Source organism: Squalius cephalus (assembly GCF_949319135.1).
Source record: "Squalius cephalus genome assembly, chromosome: 2".
In the NCBI taxonomy this organism is placed as follows: domain Eukaryota; kingdom Metazoa; phylum Chordata; class Actinopteri; order Cypriniformes; family Leuciscidae; genus Squalius; species Squalius cephalus.
In genome coordinates, this window is record NC_137123.1 from 42342773 (window position 1) to 42362530 (window position 19758).

General features: G+C 40.4%; 2 protein-coding genes across 2 annotated transcripts; both read right to left on the minus strand.

Moving 5' to 3' along the window:
• Window positions 1-400: 400 nt before the first annotated feature.
• Window positions 401-4370, minus strand: LOC307150423 (uncharacterized protein). The gene is made up of 11 exons (XM_079857652.1): window positions 4231-4370; window positions 4075-4152; window positions 3364-3989; window positions 3055-3284; window positions 2491-2847; window positions 1933-2278; window positions 1700-1817; window positions 1314-1405; window positions 1115-1228; window positions 904-993; window positions 401-453 (listed from the first exon to the last, which is right to left on the minus strand). The coding sequence occupies exons 6-11, from the start codon at window positions 1984-1986 to the stop codon at window positions 427-429; spliced, it is 495 nt and encodes a 164-aa protein (XP_079713778.1). The 5' UTR covers window positions 1987-2278; window positions 2491-2847; window positions 3055-3284; window positions 3364-3989; window positions 4075-4152; window positions 4231-4370; the 3' UTR covers window positions 401-426.
• Window positions 4371-7238: 2868 nt separating this feature from the next.
• LOC307149368 (general transcription factor II-I repeat domain-containing protein 1-like) lies at window positions 7239-10496 on the minus strand (the record flags this gene model as incomplete). The annotated part of the gene is made up of 5 exons (XM_079855659.1): window positions 10369-10496; window positions 8419-8572; window positions 8215-8313; window positions 7802-7966; window positions 7239-7390 (listed from the first exon to the last, which is right to left on the minus strand). Exons 1-5 carry the CDS (start codon window positions 10384-10386, stop codon window positions 7239-7241), a joined length of 588 nt encoding a protein of 195 aa, XP_079711785.1. The 5' UTR covers window positions 10387-10496.
• Between the last annotated feature and the right edge of the window lie 9262 nt (window positions 10497-19758).

Consider the following 19758-nt stretch of genomic DNA (forward strand, 5'->3'; position numbering starts at 1 on the left):
CAGCAGCAATACATTACATCAAAGTGTTATCTTACAACCTATAAAAATATTGGGACAGAAGATATTTTGCATGCTGTACTACTACAATAGAGAAATAAACCCTGAAAGGATGAGATAGAACTCCAGCGCTTCGCGAAGGGGTTCGATCACATCCATTTACAAATTACTGCATTCTTTTTTTTTTTGCATATTGCCCAATGTCTTAACATTTTTTACATCAGATTCCATATTTACATCAAGATGTGTGCATCAAACAATTTGTATTCAGTGCATTTCAGAGGAAGTACTTACATTCCCATGGCCAGGAGTAGTTGTTCACAGCCAGGAGTTCATTGGGAGGAGGCAGTTTTTCAACTTCCCCCACAGTAGCATTGTGGTCATTGATGGCAACTTCCAAGGCTTTCTTCTCAACAGCAATCTTTCTTCTCAGTTGATGCCTTCGCTTATTCCCACCTACAATGAGAAACACAAAATGAGTGTGCATTCACACGATGACTACACAATAGCACCATACAAAATAGGACTTCACAATATGCATGTATGTGTTATGATTATTGTGACAGATTTTGTGTGATCATTTTTGCATCACAAGTTTAATTATCATTTGAAAAATTGTGAAAATTTTTTTTTTCGGAATCTATTTTAAACAATCATATTTTCTTTAAAATAGAGGACAAAATTGGTAGGTCAAGACATCTCTGCACTTTGCAGAAATATTGGAAATATTTGGATATTGCACTCAACCTTATTATGATTTTGACAGTTTTTCAGTATGCTGCCCTGACTTGTAGTAAACATACTTTTTTTTTTTATAAATGGCTTTGCTATTTTTACTATGTATAAATCAGTAGTGAATTCATTTTTTCACAAATCTGCATTACTAGTGGCCTTTTCTGCTCTCACCAAACTGACGATACAGCTGAAATTTTCGCTGTTTGATGCCCAAATATAGCCCCTCGATGGTCCTCTGCAGGTCATTTTGGATTGTTGCTCCTTTTTACGACAACAAACAAATTAATGCCCATTTCAGTTTACAATCAGCCTCTTTTCAGATCCCCTGTACAAGAGCCAATGATTCTTTAAAATATGCCATTAAATAATTTTTTCAAAGTACCTGAGGTCCACTGCTGAACATCAGACACCCACTGCTGGACTGTGTTTGCTGTAGAGATAACTCAGCGGTGAGTTTCTCCAGGTCCTTTGTTGCCTCTGCAATCCTTTGTACAGTCTGTCCAAAAGAAATGTCCATGTTAACAAATGCTGAGACAATTTAAAAACAAAAATGTTATTATACATATTTGCCTAGTTAGTACCTTGATGTATCTTTTGGCCAATGTCCGGTCAAGGTCTTCTGCCTTTCGCTTGTTCCAGCCACTTGCCTGGATTGTTAGCATGTCTGTGCGAACTTGATACACAATGTATGTGCAGTAATTTTAACAATTATCTCTTGTTCACAGTGAGGACCAAAGGTCAGATACTACATTGATCATTCTCTAATATTGTCACATAAGCCTGGAAATAATCATACACTTAATTAACGAGTCAGAAGTTAAATAAAAAAATAGAATCCTGATCAGTGTAAAAGTACTGACTAGACAGTTGTTTTCTAAGGGAGCAACTCTAAAATGCAAAGGCCGAGCATCAGTGTTCAAACCCCTTGGTCTCAATTTGGACACAACTATACATTAAAAATGCTTACCGGCTTTTGACATGTACTTGGAACATATGGCTGCTCGGGAGAGGAAGCTGTTAACCTGTTCAACCTCCTCCCCGATTGTTGTTCCAGCTCCTTCTTGATTGCGTCCCCCCCATTTTAACTGTAACACATTTACATGAATGTTATTATTTGGAAAACAACAAGTAGGGGCAGAGGACAGACAATCATAATGTGTGGTACAAATGGTAAGAAATACATCTAATTGTCATGATTACCTCACACATCCATGAATGCGCTTTTGCATGCATGATGGAGAGAAATGGGCGCATGTTCAGCAAGTCCTCCAACTCTGGACAGTGGTCCACAACTCTCTGCAGATATGGCCAATATTTGCAGACCACATCAGAGCAAAAGAACTGGACGGTCTGTGAAGCTAGCTGTTTCTGGAGATATAATGGGTATGCAAAATTCTCCACGGAACATATTCAGTCCCTTCAGCAAAACCCCATGACGGCAGACAGCAACTTCAACACCTTCCTTGTCCAGTTTGCTTGCAGACTTGTTGGCGGACTCTCGAGCTGCGGTCCACTGACCCGCACCACATCTCCCTTTCCCTGGATTCTTAAACAGATGAGGGCAAATACAGACATTTACACAGTTACATTTTACAAAATAAGCTGTAAATCATGGTATTATGGCATTTGATGCAGTAATGCCCCTCTATTACTTAAATAAACCAAATAATGTTTAAATTTTGGGGGAAAAAACTGGCAAGCATTCATAAAAATGTGAAATTGTGGTGTTACACATGAAGAAATATAAATTTAGCTTACATGTCCAGTTGTTCCATGGATGTAATCAACAAAGGAGGACACCTCAGCATCATTGGCCAAAAAGACTCCATCAAAAACCCATCAGGTCTTGAAAGATATATGTAGATGTGGGTAAAATGTATTGTATAAAAGTAATTTGTGGCTCACTAGCATTTCATTGTACATGAATGTTACACACCCTGGTTGGCTTCTGAAACGATATAATTTGCGGTTCCCATCCACTGCAACTGCCAACATGGAGGGTGTGCATGCAGGGCACTGAAAATGCTGGACCTGAGACAGCTTGTCAACCTCAAATTTGGCATAGGCCCATTAGAGGAAGGCCCTCTGCATTGTGTCCCCACATATCTTACCACTCTGAGAGCAAAAGTGAACAAAACAAAACAAAACAGTAAGTAACTGTTTCGAAGGTTGGCTTCAGACAGACCGTGGTCATGACGAAGAATGGGCTCTGTCAAGAAATATGTACTGAAATTTTGGGGATTGTAAGAACAAGTCCTAACAATGAATCAGTTATTTAAAAGGTAATCCTAATAAGATAACTTAAATGATGAGTCCACTCACTCGCCCGAAGAGTTTTGTACGACACTCGAGCATGCTGACAAAAGCTTGTCTCGACATCCCTGGGGCAGTGATTTTTAGATCCTCATACGTGGTGAACAAGTCTACCATGTACAAGGTCTCAAAATTGACAGTGGCTGGCCAGTAACCACTTTCAACCAGATCACTTATGGTCACTGGCAAAGTTTTTCCACAGGAGCAGTTTACTGATGGAAGGAAGAGGTTGTATCTTCCTGAAATTTCAGAGAAAAACAATTATCTCTTGTTCGCAAGAAACAAAAAAAACAATATGAAGAAATAAAAAAAAGTTACCATTCATTCCAATTAAAATAACTGGCTTTCCCTTGGAAAAGCTTGTTTGCCCAGTGGAGCAGTCGCAGCAGGGAGGAACGATTGGTAACATGCAATCTAAAAAGCAGAATTAGTTTACATACAGTATTAGTGTAAATGAAACAGTGAGGGTGTTGTTTCTATCAAACAAAACTTCATCCAGCATGTTTGTTGGAGTAAACCAGGGTTCATGTAAAATGTAAAACAGCCTATATAACCTGAGACTTAAAAACTACCTTTTTCATAATAGGAGAACTTCCCTCCCTCATCCTGCTGAACAAAAGTGGATGGCGGCAGGTGTCTGAAGAACCCCTCCACCATGGATGCTCTGTTATGAAGCACCAGGGCCTCATGTGTGGAAAGGTCACAGGCTGTGCAGTAGAGTGATCGTGGTAAACAGTCCCTACACATCACTACTGCAGCCTTGTGTCCACAATGATGGCAAACCCCCTCCTTGGGCTTCTCAGATGACAACATATTGTTCACCATGAAGGGCCTCATTACTGTCCAATTCTCCAGAGAGGAAGTTTGCCTGTTCCTCCAATGTGAGGGGAGAGGTTGTTCAGCACCACTTCCCAAGAGGTCTCGGACATCTTGAATGAGGGAGTCTGAAAATGAAATAGAAGAAGGCAATGGTAAATCTGGGCAATTACCACATAACAAATGAGGAAACAAGTATTAAGTGAAAAAAACCTAAATTTTCGATGGTCACACTGTCTTCAGTTGTGCTGGTAGACGGAGCACAGGAGGGTGTAACGGTTGCTGAAGAAACTGTAAAAATATGAATATCCATTTAGAACTTGCTCAATGAATAATGAATGATGAAAAAACAAACAAAAAAACAACAACCAGTAACGTTAGCTGAATTTCGCTTTCGTCTCTCCCCAGCTCTACATCTTTTTGGCAGAGGTTGACCATCTTTGTCTTCATCAAACCAGACACACAGCTTTGTGGATTGTTTTGACCCTCCTTCAGTGTGTCCATGCTGATCCACCTAAATAAACAATTGAGCCACAGAATAAACCTCCACCCACTAAGGTTATTTTTCACTAAAAATGAAAGAAATGTCCGCCATGTTTTTTGTTCTCACAGCCGGAATCTCGAAAGTCACGTGACTCGGACGGAAAACAATAGGAAAAGAATAGGCAAAAAAAATGTAACAGTCATACAATTTAAGGGCCATTATTGTAACCCCTCTACGTTTTGCACTTTGGACCAACGTAGTCAGGGTACGTTTTTATATGAGACTGGGTTGGATGAGACCAAGATTGAACTTTTGGGTGTTAATCCTTCCCATTCAATAGTCTGATTTATTAATCTCATTGGGGATTTGAAGCAGTCTCAGTAAATAAGGAATACAGGCATATATCCATACATGTACACTACAGCTCAAAAGTTTGGGATCACTTTCCCATTGGATTTAATGGGAAAGTGATCCCAAACATTTGAGCGGTAGTGTACATGTATCTATACATATGTATTACGATTTATACCATTTATATCCATCATATCTGTGAATAAAAACGTTATTGTGGTGGTGGAGATTGAAAACATTTATGTTCCAGGAATTTCTCAGAATAAAAAATAAACATTCTGTAAGTGTGCATCACATGAACTCAAATAACTCCCCAATTCACAGTAAACCATGCTTCTTTTTTCCAACAATATCTTTATTTATTTTTTTAACAGTTTAACAATCACGCACTGCACAGAGCAAACACATCTGAACATAAACAGCACGCCCTAAAACAAAAATATCCCACCCCCACCCCGTTCACATGTATACAAACATCCATGTAAAGAAATTACTAAAACCATGCTTCTTAATAATGTGAAACTTTAATTCATGCTGTGTAATGATTACAAAAGGCATGCAAAAAACATTTTAAACAAAACCACAAAGACATTTATTTTAGGTGTTTCAGCACTGACAGTGTTGGCACATGTTGCTTTTAAAACCACATGCAGTATGTGACCAGAATTGACACACTGTACACTGTGACCATGAACGCCATTTTTTGGTAGCATTCTTTCTCTTGTCACCAAAATGGATGCGGCAGACACAGCAGGTGTCTTGACCTACCAAGAAAAAAGGAAGTAAGGAAAAACAAAAAATAAGTTTTTTTTATGTAAATTTTGTAATCAATCAATCAACCAACCAAACCAACCAACAGTATTAAACATATTTAAAATAATGTCTCAAAGGCGGCTATTTCTGTTACAACTGGCCAGCTCAACTGAAAGCTTGCAAGCTCAGCGACTTTGAGTTGATCTGATATGGTGGTTGAATACTACAAAAGTCATCTCTTATAGTGACAACCTGAAAAAATACAGAGACACACAAGCCTCATATTATAATAATAATAATGTATTTTATTTATAAAGCACTTTATCTCTGTGAAACAAGTCTCAAAGTGCTGTATCATATACATCATAAATGTTATCCTAAAATAATTTAACTTAAACATTTTCATATGAAGACCCTGCAATAGACAATAAGACTCGTGGTTGCAAGGATAATGTATATTTTGCTGTGGAATAGTACAATTTCAATACATACTGTCATCTGCAGTCATCATAACGACATAAGTGGCTGAAGAAGTTCCAGGGAAGTTCTCTGCTATCTGCTGTGCACCTACAGTACATAAAACAATATGATAAAAACTCGATACATATCTTGTACCTTATATTATTAATGGAAAATTTGTAATCCAATTTGTCAGCATTTATATGACCCATGACTATTGGATACAGTAAGTAGTGTTAGTATTGACATTCACTGGACACTTTATTATATACAGCTGTGCTACTGCTTATGAACACAAATATCTAACCAGCCAATCACATAGCAGCATCTCAACACATCTAGTCATGTAGACATGGTGAAGAAGACTTGCTGAAGTTCAACCTGAGCATCAGAATGAGGAAGAAAGGGGATTTAAGGGACTTTGAATGTGGCATGGTTGTTGGTCTGAGTATTACTGGGATTTTCACCCACAACCATCTCTAGGGTTTCCAGAGAATGGTCTTAAAAATGCAGAAAATAAATATTGTCTGGTCTGATGAGTCTCCATTTCAGCTCCACATTCAGATGGTAGGCTCAGAATCTGCTGGAGACATCATGAAAGCATGGATCCATCCTGCCGCCCATCAACGCTTCAGCTGCTGCTGCTGGAATGGTGGTGGGGGGGTTTCTTGTCCCAACTTTGGGCCCCTTAGTCCCAACGTGGCATGGTTTAACCAGCACAGCCTACCTGAGTATTGCTGCTGACCATGTTCATCCCTTTCTGAGCACAGTGGAGCATCTTCTGATGGCTACTTCCAGCAGGATAATGCACCATGTCACAAAGCTCAGATCATCTCCAGCTGCTTTCTTCAACATCATAATGAGTTCACTGTCCTCCAACAACCTCCACAGTCACCAGATATCAATGATTCCATGACATATGCTCACAAATTGTATTAAAAAACATACTAAATTTGACATTGACCAAATCTGGACACAATTAGCCTTTATACAGAAGTAATGTGGACATCAATACTTGACATTCAGTAGACGTTGGAAAAAAGAAGTCGTCTGGTGTCACGTTGTAAACCTGTAGGGGATGTAATTTGGGTGTCCAGAAACCACTTAAAATATGCGCCGTTTGGACGTCTCTTTGCGCTGTGGGTGTGATCCCTACTGCATGCGAAGACCTATGTGATATTCATTTTTCTTTTTAAAAAATAAATATGGTTAAACAATTTGTGAGCTTTTCTCTCTTTTTCTGTTAGTTTTGTGAGCATTTGTCTGTGCACCAATCTCAATCTAATAAAACGCATTTGGGTTGTAGCCACTGGCATTAAAAAGAAATCAGTTACAAATAATTACCATTTCCACACATAGGTTGCAGTAACTCTTCCACTGACTGGCATCCTTCCTTTGTATGGATATTGTCTGCCGTGGCTTCTGGGTCCATGTCCTCAAGAACACCCTCTCCCATCCCAGTTGGACTGCATTGTGTCGCATCTGCTTTATATGTTAAGGCAAAAAAGGTACACTTACTGTATGGAGGATATGCATGACACGTAATTGCTGGAGGAAAAAATCCTATATTATCATACAGGGAATATAAGTTACAACAATGAAAGGAATAGATTTATTCATTTCATAGTTTGTAAATGTAAACCACTGTAATGGGCAATCACAGTCTCCAAAATCATATTCAACTATGTAAAGACTATCTGGAGAGGTGCCTTAAAAATGGTGTTCCACTATAATTTTGATTCTGAAACAAAACACAAAAATCAGTTTGGGATGTTTATAATGGCCCTGCACAATATTGTAATATTTTTGTTACCTCATTATTCGCTCAGTGTTCAAAGAGCGAAATAGCATGCAGAAATACAACTGCCACTAGTAAGTCTAAATATGACTTACTAATTTCAAATGAAATCTGCTCAGCATCTTTCAAAATGGCATCTAATTGGTGTCTTCCATAAAAAGATGGCTTCCTTAGACCAAGGCCATTTGGCAGTCCAACTACCGTCAGGCCTCGGTTTAACAAGGCCTGGTAAGGGAGCCTTCCAGAACCTCCAGCCTCCTCTGAAAGACATGAATATGCTCATGCATGCACACAATTTTTCAGTTTGACAATTCCGACTTCCCTACCTGTTTATAATCAGTGCATAGACTGTAAACATGTAATTCTTAAGATTGTATGCTATAGGTAAACAATTTAACAAGTTACTTAAAATGCCACAGATTCATGGAGGCATATTAGCTCATTAATATATGTAAATATTTATAAATTTTTCACATTTGCCTAAAAAAAAGTTAGAAAATATGCTTACTATATCTTTGATTGAAGAGGTCCTGCACTTTCTTAACCAGGTCATTGACTTGACCTTTGTTGCTGTGGGTGGTGCTGTCGGTAGTGCAAGAGGAATTGGCTGCAAACGTAAGGACAAACCATATCATTTATCTAACAGAATTGTATTATGTATCTTTGCACTATTACAAGCCATTTGTGTAGTTTTTCATAAAAACAGTATCACCTTTGAAGTGCAGTGCAAAGTTGTTTGCTGTGTCTGTGGAGTCAAGGAAGTCAGCTGCCCCTTTGCTGCTGACTTCGTAGACCTCTAGGCCAGACTTTTGTCGGTCAAAAGATAAAATGGCCGTCTCAACACCCAACTCCTCAAGTTTGGACACCTTTACCATTTTCAGGTAAAAAAGAATATCAAATTAAAAAATCCAACATGCATACCAACATTCCAACATATACTGAAGAAGCAACTCATAACAGGGCATGGCAATCTATATGAAAACACTTTTACTGGGTGAAAATATTGTGAGAAATAAGTGCTTAAGGAAATTACATTTACTAAACATTAAGAGTCTAAATGATGTGCAGAAAAAATGTGAAGAATATAATTGGTATGAATGCTGAATCATCAAAGAATCAAAATATGAACACAAACAGCCATTGTGTTCTGCTCCATTCGCACTTGTGGTTAATCATCCTTAAATCTACAACAACAATCCCACTTATCAAATCAAATTAAAGGCAGGGTCCAAGTTTCTGGAAAAACAGCTTGAGCAAGCTAAATTTTGAAAATATACAATTCAGAAGTCCAAACCCCTTTCTTCAGACTTCGCCCCGAAACCACACGTCCAGAGTACAGTAACATGCAATGCTTGGACCCGTCTGGGGGAGGGACCAATGCCAACTGTTTTTGATTGACATATGACCATTCAATCATTTCTTCATCCTTGTGAAATGACTGGTTGGTGTTTTTCAGTCCTGTATGTTCACCAGGTTACTAAATGTTAGTAATGTCTTTTGTGATAGATCATCTAATTAATTGGTCACAAACAGTTGTTGAAGTGGAATTAAATCAATATTGTAAAAATGTATTTTAAAAACATCATGGACCCTGCCTTTAAGTTCCCTTCTTTCCAAACCTGTAATTTCAGCTGGTTCAGATTTTTTTTTATTTTGAGCTCCCTCATTTCAATGCTAAGGTCTTGCCCTTGTGCCCTCAGCGCTGCTGCTTCCTGTTTATATTTGTCTTTCTGCTTCTCCTCTAGTGTGGACCACCTGCCTTTTATATCCTTCATAGTCCCTGAAGAAAAATGAATGCACAGTAAACTTAAAGGAGAACTCCGGTCAATTTTAACATTGAGCTCATTTTTTTGTAAATTTGGAGTGCTGTCAATACAGAGAACAACGACAAAAATCGGTGTTGCCTACACAGTGTTATCCTCTTTTTAAAATTTGCACCCTGTTGACTTAAATGGGGCATATTTTAAACCAGCTTTTACCCTCTTAACATTATTGATGTGTCATTACAAGTGCACAGGTCATGTGAGTGATTCCTTCAGAGTGAACGCGGGTCAATCTGACTGCAGTAGATGTGAAAGATATGAATAAAAATGAAGTTAATTCAACCAGCGCTCATACCTGTATTTATTTCCTGTTTTCGGGTTGAAGTCCAGAGTAATCGATTGTCCCAGATTCACCCATGTTCACTCTAAAGGAATCACTCACATTAGCTGTGCACTTATAATGACACATCAAGGATGTTAAGAGGCTAAAAGCAGGTTTAAAACTTGCCCCATTGAAGTCAACAGGGTGCAAATTTTAAAAAGAGGATAACACGGTGTAGGCAACACCGATTTTTGTCGTTGTTCTCTGTATTGACAGCACTCCAAATTTACAAAAAAATGAGCTCAATGTTAAAATTGACCGGAGTTCTCCTTTAACACTTTACAGTCTGCAGAAAATGTGTCTGACACCTCGGTTTGCCCTTGGATTGTGAAATCCACCTTTCAAACAATAATTTGTAAATACATCAACAAACAGACCAGTCTTATATCAATCTATGTAACTTCTACATGTAAAGTGCCTGCCAAATAGTATACTAAACGTTAGTTTCATGACCCTTGTGAACCACTGATGAAAATTGACAACATGAAATTCTAATATGACAAACAGTCCCTCTCACCTTTCTTTCGGAGAACATCCCTGCAAAAAAGGTTGTATGGTGACAAATCCCGAGTGTAAAACTTTGGCTTTGAGGGCCGGGTCTCAGAACCTTTTTGGGATCTCTTGTAATTTCCAATCCAGTTCTGAAAGACAGTAAACAAAATTAATGACATGGGATTATAACCCGTTAGACAGTAATAAAGGTAGTCAGTAATAAACCAGTTATTTAAAAAAACATAATGCTGAGGGAAAGAGTGGATTTTGCACACCATACCAGTTTTCTTTTACACACTAGACTTAGGCTTCTAGATTAGTAAATACAAGTACCTCTCTGAGCCATCTTCAACCTGGAATATAAATGGATATAAACTTGCCTTTACACATATTTCACAATCAGCCCACTAAATCCATGCAGCTTGGTTAAAACCTTATTTACAATAATGCAATATGGACAAATTATAAACAAACTTACCACTGCAATCTTGGAACAGTTTTTCCTAATCTGGGAATCAAAAGTTGTAAAATGAGATGGACAAAGTCAAGTACAGAGAAACATAAGCAGGAAAGCAGACAGATAGAAAGACCTGTGTATAGGTTTTATGTTTCAAGTTCAAGGTTAATTCAAGTAATGCATTTTTGTTAACGTTAGCCTGTTGTTGCTAGCTTACATAAATCAAAATAGAGCTACCACAAACCTGATATCACTATCACTATATACAGTAGGTATATACGAGCATGATATAGCCTGAATGAAGAGTTTGTATGAAGCAGATACAAAATATATGTACAGTGTAGTCATTACACAGAACGGCTTTAAGGCTAAAAGGTGTAATTTACAGGAAACTCACGGTGTAATAAATCGTTTTCCCCCCTCATCTGCTAACTTTTTTTAACTCATTAGTTAGCCATGGTGGAAGCTAAATTGTTAGTAATACTAACAGTTTTGTTTCGATTAAAAAAACAACAACGTTTTTGTAGTAAACTGTAGCCGAATGCTAGCTTGACCGGTAAATACAGTAAATGCAAATGAAAAAAAAAATCAATAAAAACAATATCTGGAATTTCGTTTAAACTCTTTTATGTTACCTTATTATAGCTTTAATATAACAGTTTTCTAAAAAATGTTTTTTTTTAGCTCATAAACTAAATAGGAACAGTTGAAAATGTCTTAATGGGGTGGTGATGGCGCAGTGGATAAGACACAAGCCTTTGGTGTGAGAGACCCGGGTTCGAATCCACTGTGAGACACCAATGTGTCCCTGAGCAAGACACTTAACCCCTAGTTGCTCCAGAGGCGTGCGACCTCTGACATGTATAGCAATTGTAAGTCGCTTTGGATAAAAAGCGTCAGATAAATGTAAATGTAAATGTAATTTTCTGTCATTTTACCTGAAAGTCGCGGGAAGTTTGAGGTCTGGCGGCGGACTGTATTCCTGGGGGACTGGATCGAGAGTCTTCCTGTATGATGCTGATCAGCGATGTGAATAGATGATAAAAACCTACTGCACCTGCTAGGAGGCACAGTAGGGCCCTACTGGCCCATACGAATGGGCCGATAACCACTGATAATGTCCATTCAATCGGGTGATAACATCCGAAGCGGGTGCACCAAACTCATTTAAACTTATAAACTCAAAACTCATTTAAACTTATAAACTAAACTCAAAAACCTGTACACTTATAAACTCTAAACTCATAAACTCTGAGTGTGTGTGTGTGTGTGTGTGTGTGTGTGTGTGTGTGTCACACACACACTCTAAACTCATTTAAACTTAAACTCTAAACTCATTTAAACTTATAAACTCAAAACTCAAAAACTCGTAAACTACTTTAAACTTCAAACCATTTTAAACTTATTAAAGGGGGGGTGAAATGCTATTTCATGCATACTGAGTTTTTTACACTGGTAAAGAGTTGGATTCCCATGCTAAACATGGACAAAGTTTCAAAAACTAAGTTGTACGTTTGAAGGAGTATTTTTGTTCCAAAAATACTCCTTCCGGTTTGTCACAAGTTTCGGAAAGTTTTTTTCGAGTATGGCTCTGTCTTACGTAAGATAGGGCGGAATTTCCTTATATGGGTCCTAAGGGCACTTCTCCGGTAAGATCGCGGCCGCGCGCGCACTCTTAGACCAGAGCAAGAGAGTGAAAGCAGTTCGCCATCAAAGCGCCCTGCCCGGCTTTTGGGAAGTCAATGTCACCAAAGAAGTGTGTTTTTGGTTGCCAGGGCAAGACAACCCTGCACAGATTCCCAAAGAACCCAGCGTTAAGGAACCCGTGGATGGAGTTTGTTTTCCTGAGCATAAACGGAGTTGTGTAGCTGTTTGTTCCCTGCATTTCGACGATGATTGTTTTATAAACAAAGCCCAGATCGTCTAATGCTTAAGGATCGAGCAGTCGCAATGATAAAGGTTCGCGGTCGTGCGTTGGAACCGGACGGTGAGTAACTGTTGAACAAATAATGTCTCTGTGTGTTGTCACTAGCTCGGTGCGTTAGCACAGCTAAGCTTCGCCCACACGGCCCGCCCCCAGCCGCTCGTTTTTTTCCGGAAAGACTCGGTACACCCTATCTTTCTTTGATTAATATAATAAAACAAAAGACTTTTTGGAGATATGAAGGATGCAATATTACTCTATAGGTACTCAAGATTAACAGGAGATTGAGTGAAAATGAGCATTTCACCCCCCCCTTTAAGTTTAAAGCTTCCAGCTCCCAAGCAACTCCATAGCAACCAAACTTGAGTACCCTAGCAACCGTTTTGCAAGACCTATTTCTCTGTATCAGAACATCGTATAGAGATGAGATTTGGCTCTTTTGACTCATGCTAGCAAACAGCACTTCCAACATGCTACACATGCTAGCAGTGAATAGCTACATGCTAATAGCGATTAGTTAAGTGCTAAATCATGCCAAGATCATGCTAAGAACTCTATAAAAACTCCATAGTAACCATCTGTGACTAGGCATGTGCCGGTATCACATTTTCATGCTGCGATTAATTGAGTGAGCTTTTATCACGGTATACGGTATTATCACGATATTTTAATTGCAAATGAGAAACAGATGGATTGGGGGGGGGGGGGATGTAAAAATAAAATAAAACTTGCATCACAAGGTGTAATTGTGATTGTCAAAACATTTGGTAACTAAACTGAATTTTATTAAGTTTAGTGACAACATGTTACAATGATTACATGATACAATGACTGGTAGGCTACTGTTTGTATTGCTTAACACAAATTTAACGATTTCAATTCAATACTTGGAATTTGATTTAAATCTTGATTCAATATTGACTAATTTTGGATAAATATTAGGAAGGCTACAGTAGATAGCCCACATGTTATTTTTTTCTCATGAAAAAAAATATCTCACATAATGCTATACCATATAGAGCCCTATCAGCTGGTATTATTAAAGGTTACACATAACTAATTAAATCAAATATAATGTGGTTTTCATTATAATAACAATTATGTAATGACACAAGTAAAAATATAATAAATATGTAAAAAAGTGCAGTGCACATATTCAGCAAAATACTCTTTATCTATTTGTTTTAGTCATCTAACATGCTGCTGGTCATTAAATGGTTTAAATGTAACGTTCTGTGACACAATTGTTCTCCTGTTTCATATCAAAAGTAACCTGCTCTGTCTTGTTTGACGGTCTTCGTGTCCTCTTTGCTTCGCGATTTTTCTCTGCGTGAGAAAACGGATGTGTGGCGTGAGCGTGTGAAGAGTCGCGTCGAGTTGGCAGCTCTGCTTTTAGAAGCGGGATGGATCCGGATAGATCGGCGGCGGCCATAGACTGTAGGCGGCGGCGTTCCTCCTTCCACCATGCTGCTTCTCCATGTGAGGACTGTTTACATTAGACTAGAAGTGCGCACCGGCCGCATGCTTATACACGTGGCGATTGTTTACATCAGAGTGCGCACGTGTTTCGCGCAGCATATACGCAGTGTTTGTTTAAGCGGTTGATGGAAAATAAGCTATAATGCGCGTTCTAAAAATCAAAATTCAGATCTATTATTTTTCACGGTATTTTGAAGTGCCCGCGATAACAATATCGTGTGTATAAAAGGCTCCTGGAGAAAGAAGACTTCTATTATTTCTATTAAGACTGATAGTTATTTTAGAGTGCAATACCCGGTGTTTCCAGAAGGAGGCACTGTTGTTATTGTTTGCTGTCTGCTGCGTCAATATACAGTATATTCCTGAGAGAACAGCAACTGCTCACCTAGAAGTTTATTCCTGCCTGTTATTTGGATGTTCGGTGGCGTTTTGGTGTTAAAAGTATTAGTACATGACCATAAAGTAAGTTTTTCTCTGATTTCTCTATGTTTTAACCGTGTTTTCAGTGGATATTAAGCTTTGTGCATTTAAATGTACATGCCCGGACATGTACCGATTCATGTGCTATCGTCTGACAGAAAACTAATACGTGATTTATGCTAGATATAGTCAAATGTGACAGTTTAAGTTATATGTCTGTAATCTGTTAACTAATTATTCTGCAGAAGAATTATCCAGTATTATTTCCTTTTGATTATACTAATTTCGGAAATTAGATTGTTTGGTGATGCATCTGGATTCATTAATATGTTAGTGCCAAAGCCATTTTGTTACCAGACCAATAGTTTTATTGTCCTCAATTGCTCATCCTATGCATATTGTGAGATTTAACTGTGATTTAGAGGTAATACTGAATATGTTAGTATTCTTAATTAAAAAGTGACTGATTCATCTGTGAAATGTACACATTTCTACTTACTAATGTAATATGTTTTTTTTGTTATTTTAGACTAATATTCAATACACTTTGGAAAGAAGCATCAGTCTCCTCATTCCTTGTGTCCTGACCGACACCCAGGGGTGTATACTGCTAACAAGTAGAACTAGAGCCTAGCAGTATTCTTTCCTCTCCAACATCGTGCATATTCATTACCGCGATTTATCGCATTACCGAATACCGGCACATGTCTATCTGTGACAACTACCAACCACCTAGTAACACCATAGCAACAGCCCAGAACACCCTAGCAACCGCCTAGCAACCACCCAGAATACCTTAGCAACCCCCTAGCAACACCATAGCAACCACCCAGAACACCCTAGCAACCGCCTAGCAACCGCCTAGCAACCACCCAGAATACCCTAGCAACCGCCTAGCAACACCATAGCAACCACCCAGAACACCTTAGCAACCGCCTAGCAACCACCCAAAACACCCTAGCAACCGCCTAGCAACCACCCAGAACACCCTAGCAACAGCATAGCAACCACCCAGAAAACCCTAGCAACCGCCTAGCAACCACCTAGCAACCACCCAGAATACCTTAGCAACCGCCTAGCAACACCATAGCAACCACCCAGAACACCCTAGCAACCGCCTAGCAACCACCTATCAACACCATAGCAACCACCCAGAACACCCTAGCAACCGCCTAGCAACCACCCAGAACACCATAGCAACCGCCTAGCAACACCCTAGCAACCACCCAAAATACCTTAGCAACCGCCTAGCAACCACCCAGAATACCTTAGCAACCGCCTAGCAACACCATAGAAACCACCCAGAACACCCTAGCAACCGCCTAGCAACCAGCAGGAAATACCCTAGCAACCACCTAGCAACACCATAGCAACCACCCAGAACACCCTAGCAACCGCCTAGCAACCACCCAGAACACCTTAGCAACTCACTAGAAAACCCCCAACAACTTTTTAACTTTAAACTACTTTAAACTTTAAACTAATTTAAACTTTAAAGGGGGGGTGAAATGCTCATTTTCACTCAATCTCCTGTTAATCTTGAGTACCTATAGAGTAATATTGCATCCTTCATATCTCCAAAAAGTCTTTTGTTTTATTAAATTTTTAACAGAAAGATAGACTGTACCGAGTCTTTCCGGAAAAAAACGAGCGGCTGGGGGCGGGCCCTGTGGGCGAAGCTTAGCTGTGCTAACGCGCCAAGCTAGTGACAACACACAGAGACATTTGTTCAACAAACAGTTTTACTCACCGTCCGGTTCCAACGCACGACCGCGAACCTTTATCATTGTGACTGCTCGATCCTTAAGCATTAGACGATCTGCAAATCCGTAGATCTGGGCTTTGTTTATAAAACAATCATCGTCGAAATGCAGGGAACAAACAGTCTAACAGTTACACTACTCCGTTTATGCTCAGGAAAACAAACTCCATCCACGGGTTCCTTAACGCTGGGTTCTTTGGGAATCTGTGCAGGGTTGTCTTGCCCTGGCAACCAAAAACACACTTCTTTGGTGACATTGACTTCCCAAAAGCCGGGCAGGGCGCTTTGATGGCGAACTCCTTTCACTCTCTTGCTCTAGTCTACGAGTGCGCGCGCGGCCGCGATCTTACCGGAGAAGTGCCCTTAGGACCCATATAAGGAAATTCCGCCCTATCTTACGTAAGACAGAGCCATACTCGAAAAAAACTTTCCGAAACTTGTGACAAACCGGAAGGAGTATTTTTGGAACAAAAATACTCCTTCAAACGTACAACTTAGTTTTTGAAACTTTGTCCATGTTTAGCATGGGAATCCAACTCTTTACCAGTGTAAAAAACTCAGTATGCATGAAATAGCATTTCACCCCCCCTTTAAGCTAATTTAAACTTCAAACTAATTTAAACTTCAAACTAATTTAAACTTTAAACTAATTTAAATTTCAAACTACTTTAAACTCCAAACTATTTTAAACTTCTTCAAACTTTCTGGTCCGGCTTTCTCAAGCCAACTTAAAGTTTGTCTCGACGAACTTTTTAATCTAGTTAGTGGTGCTTGCTGAAAGCAAGGCATCACTATTGTTATTGCTCATACTTATTATTATTAGTGGTGCTTGCTGAAAGCAAGGCATCACTATTGTTATTGCTCATACTTATTAATGGTGCTTGCTGAAAGCAAGGCATCATTAGTGTTCTCTTGCATACTTATTATTATTAGTGGTGCTTTTTTGAAAGCATCACTATTGTTATTGCTCATACTTATTATTCTTATTATTCTTATTATTCTGGACAACTTTTCGGCGCGTAATGCGCCCCGCACCGTTTGTCACAGACTCCTGAGTGAGGTGTCAAATCGACCGGCTCATTGAGGAGAGGTGTGCTATGACTTTTCTAAGTGATCGGGTGTACGATGTTCGCACAGCGGACGAAAAAGCGGCCAAAAAAGTCCCCATTGACTTTACATTGGGAGTTCTAAAAACATTTGAATCCCAACTGCCGTTTTCACACACACAGACTCCAAAGGGCCTGACAGCCCTGCGTCTCTCCCTCTCTCTCTCCCTCAGAGGATTTATATTATCAAGCAGCCAATAAGTAATTGCCTAAAATCTTCATAGCCACACCCTAGCAACCAGTTTCAGCACCCTAGCAACCACTAAGAGCTCCCTAGCAACCACCCTAAACCAAAAAAAAATGTTTTTTACATTTTTTTGTATTTTTTAACGCAATATTACACTCGTGGCCTTGCGATATTGCTCCATGCTTGTGCCTATTCGGCCATAGGCACGAGGCCGCAGGCCGAGTGCCGTACTCAAGGCACTCGTTATTAAAGATTTTAATAACTCTATAAAAACTCCATAGTAACCATCTTTGACAACTACCAACCACCTAGTAACACCATAGCAACTAAAAAAATACCTTAGCAACCATCCTGAACACCCTAGCAATGTCTAGAAATGCTCTAGTAACCACCAAAAACACCGTAGCAACCACCCAGAACACCCTAGCAACTGTCTAGCAACCCCCCAGAACACCTAGCAACTGCCTAGCAACCACCCAGAACACCCTAGCAACTGCCTAGCAACGCCCTAGCATCCACCCAAAATACCATAGCAACTGCCTAGCAACACCATAACAACCACCCAGAACACCCTAGCAACCACCAAGAATACCCTAGCAATGCCCTAGCAACCACCCAGAATACCCTAGCAACCACCTAGCAACACCATAGCAACCACCCAGAATACCCTAGCAACCACCTAGCAACACCATAGCAACCACCCAGAATACCCTAGCAACTGCCTAGCAACGCCCTAGCAACCACCCAGAATACCCTAGCAACCGCCTAGCAACGCCCTAGCAACCAACCAGAATACCCTAGCAACCACCTAACAACACCATAGAAACCACCCAGAACACCATAGCAACCACCCAGAATACCCTAGCAACCGCCTAGCAACCACCCAGAATACCCTAGCAACCGCCTAGCAACACCATAGCAACCACCCAGAACACCCTAGCAACTGCCTAGCAACCACCCAGAATACCCTAGCAACCGCCTAGCAACACCATAGCAACCACCCAGAATACCCTAGCAACCGCCTAGCAACACCATAGCAACCACCCAGAACACCCTAGCAACTGCCTAGCAACCACCCAGAATACCCTAGCAACCACCTAGCAACTCCATAGCAACCACCCAGAATACCCTAGCAACCGCCTAGCAACACCATAGCAACCACACAGAACACCTTAGCAACTGCCCAGCAACACCATAGCAACCACCAAGAATACCCTAGCAACACCATAGCAACACCCTAGCAACCATCCAGAATACCCTAGCAACTGCCTAGCAACGCCATAGCAACCCCCAGAATACCCTAGCAACTGCCTAGCAACGCCCTAGCAACCACCCAAAATACCCTAGCAACCGCCTAGCAACACCTTAGCAACCACTCAGAACACCTTAGCAACTGCCTAGCAACGCCCTAGCAACCACACAGAATACCCTAGCAACCGCCTAGCAACACCTTAGCAACCACTCAGGACACCCTAGCAACTGCCTAGCAACACCCTAGTATCCACCCAGAATACCATAGCAACTGCCTAGCAACACCATAGCAACCACCCAGAACACCCTAGCAACCACCTAGCAACACCCTAGCAACCACCAAGAATACCCTAGCAACCGCCTAGCAACCACCCAGAACACCTTAGCAACTGCCTAGCAACCGCCTAGCAACCACCCAGAACCCCTTAGCAACTGCCTAGCAACCGCCTAGCAACCACCCAGAATACCATAGCAACTGCCTAGCAACACCTTAGCAACCACTCAGAACACCCTAGCAACTGCCTAGCAACGCCCTAGCAACCACCCAAAATACCCTAGCAACCGCCTAGCAACACCTTAGCATCCACCCAGAATACCATAGCAACTGCCTAGCAACACCATAGCAACCACCCAGAACACCCTAGCAACCACCTAGCAACGCCCTAGCAACCACCAAGAATACCCTAGAAACCGCCTAGCAACCACCCAGGACACCTTAGCAACTGCCTAGCAACCACCCAGAACCCCTTAACAACTACCTAGCAACCGCCTAGCAACCACCCAGAACACCATAGCAACCACCCAGAACACCCTAGCAACCACCTAGCAA

Coding starts and splice junctions, on each gene's coding strand:
- LOC307150423 (XM_079857652.1), bottom strand. CDS start 1,986: ATGCGCCCATTTCTCTCCATCATGCATGCAAAAGCGCATTCATGGATG. Junction 1,406..1,699: donor CAAGTACATGTCAAAAGCCG/GTAAGCATTTTT, acceptor TTGTGTATCAAG/TTCGCACAGACATGCTAACA. Junction 454..903: donor TCAGCTGTATCGTCAGTTTG/GTGAGAGCAGAA, acceptor TTCTCATTGTAG/GTGGGAATAAGCGAAGGCAT.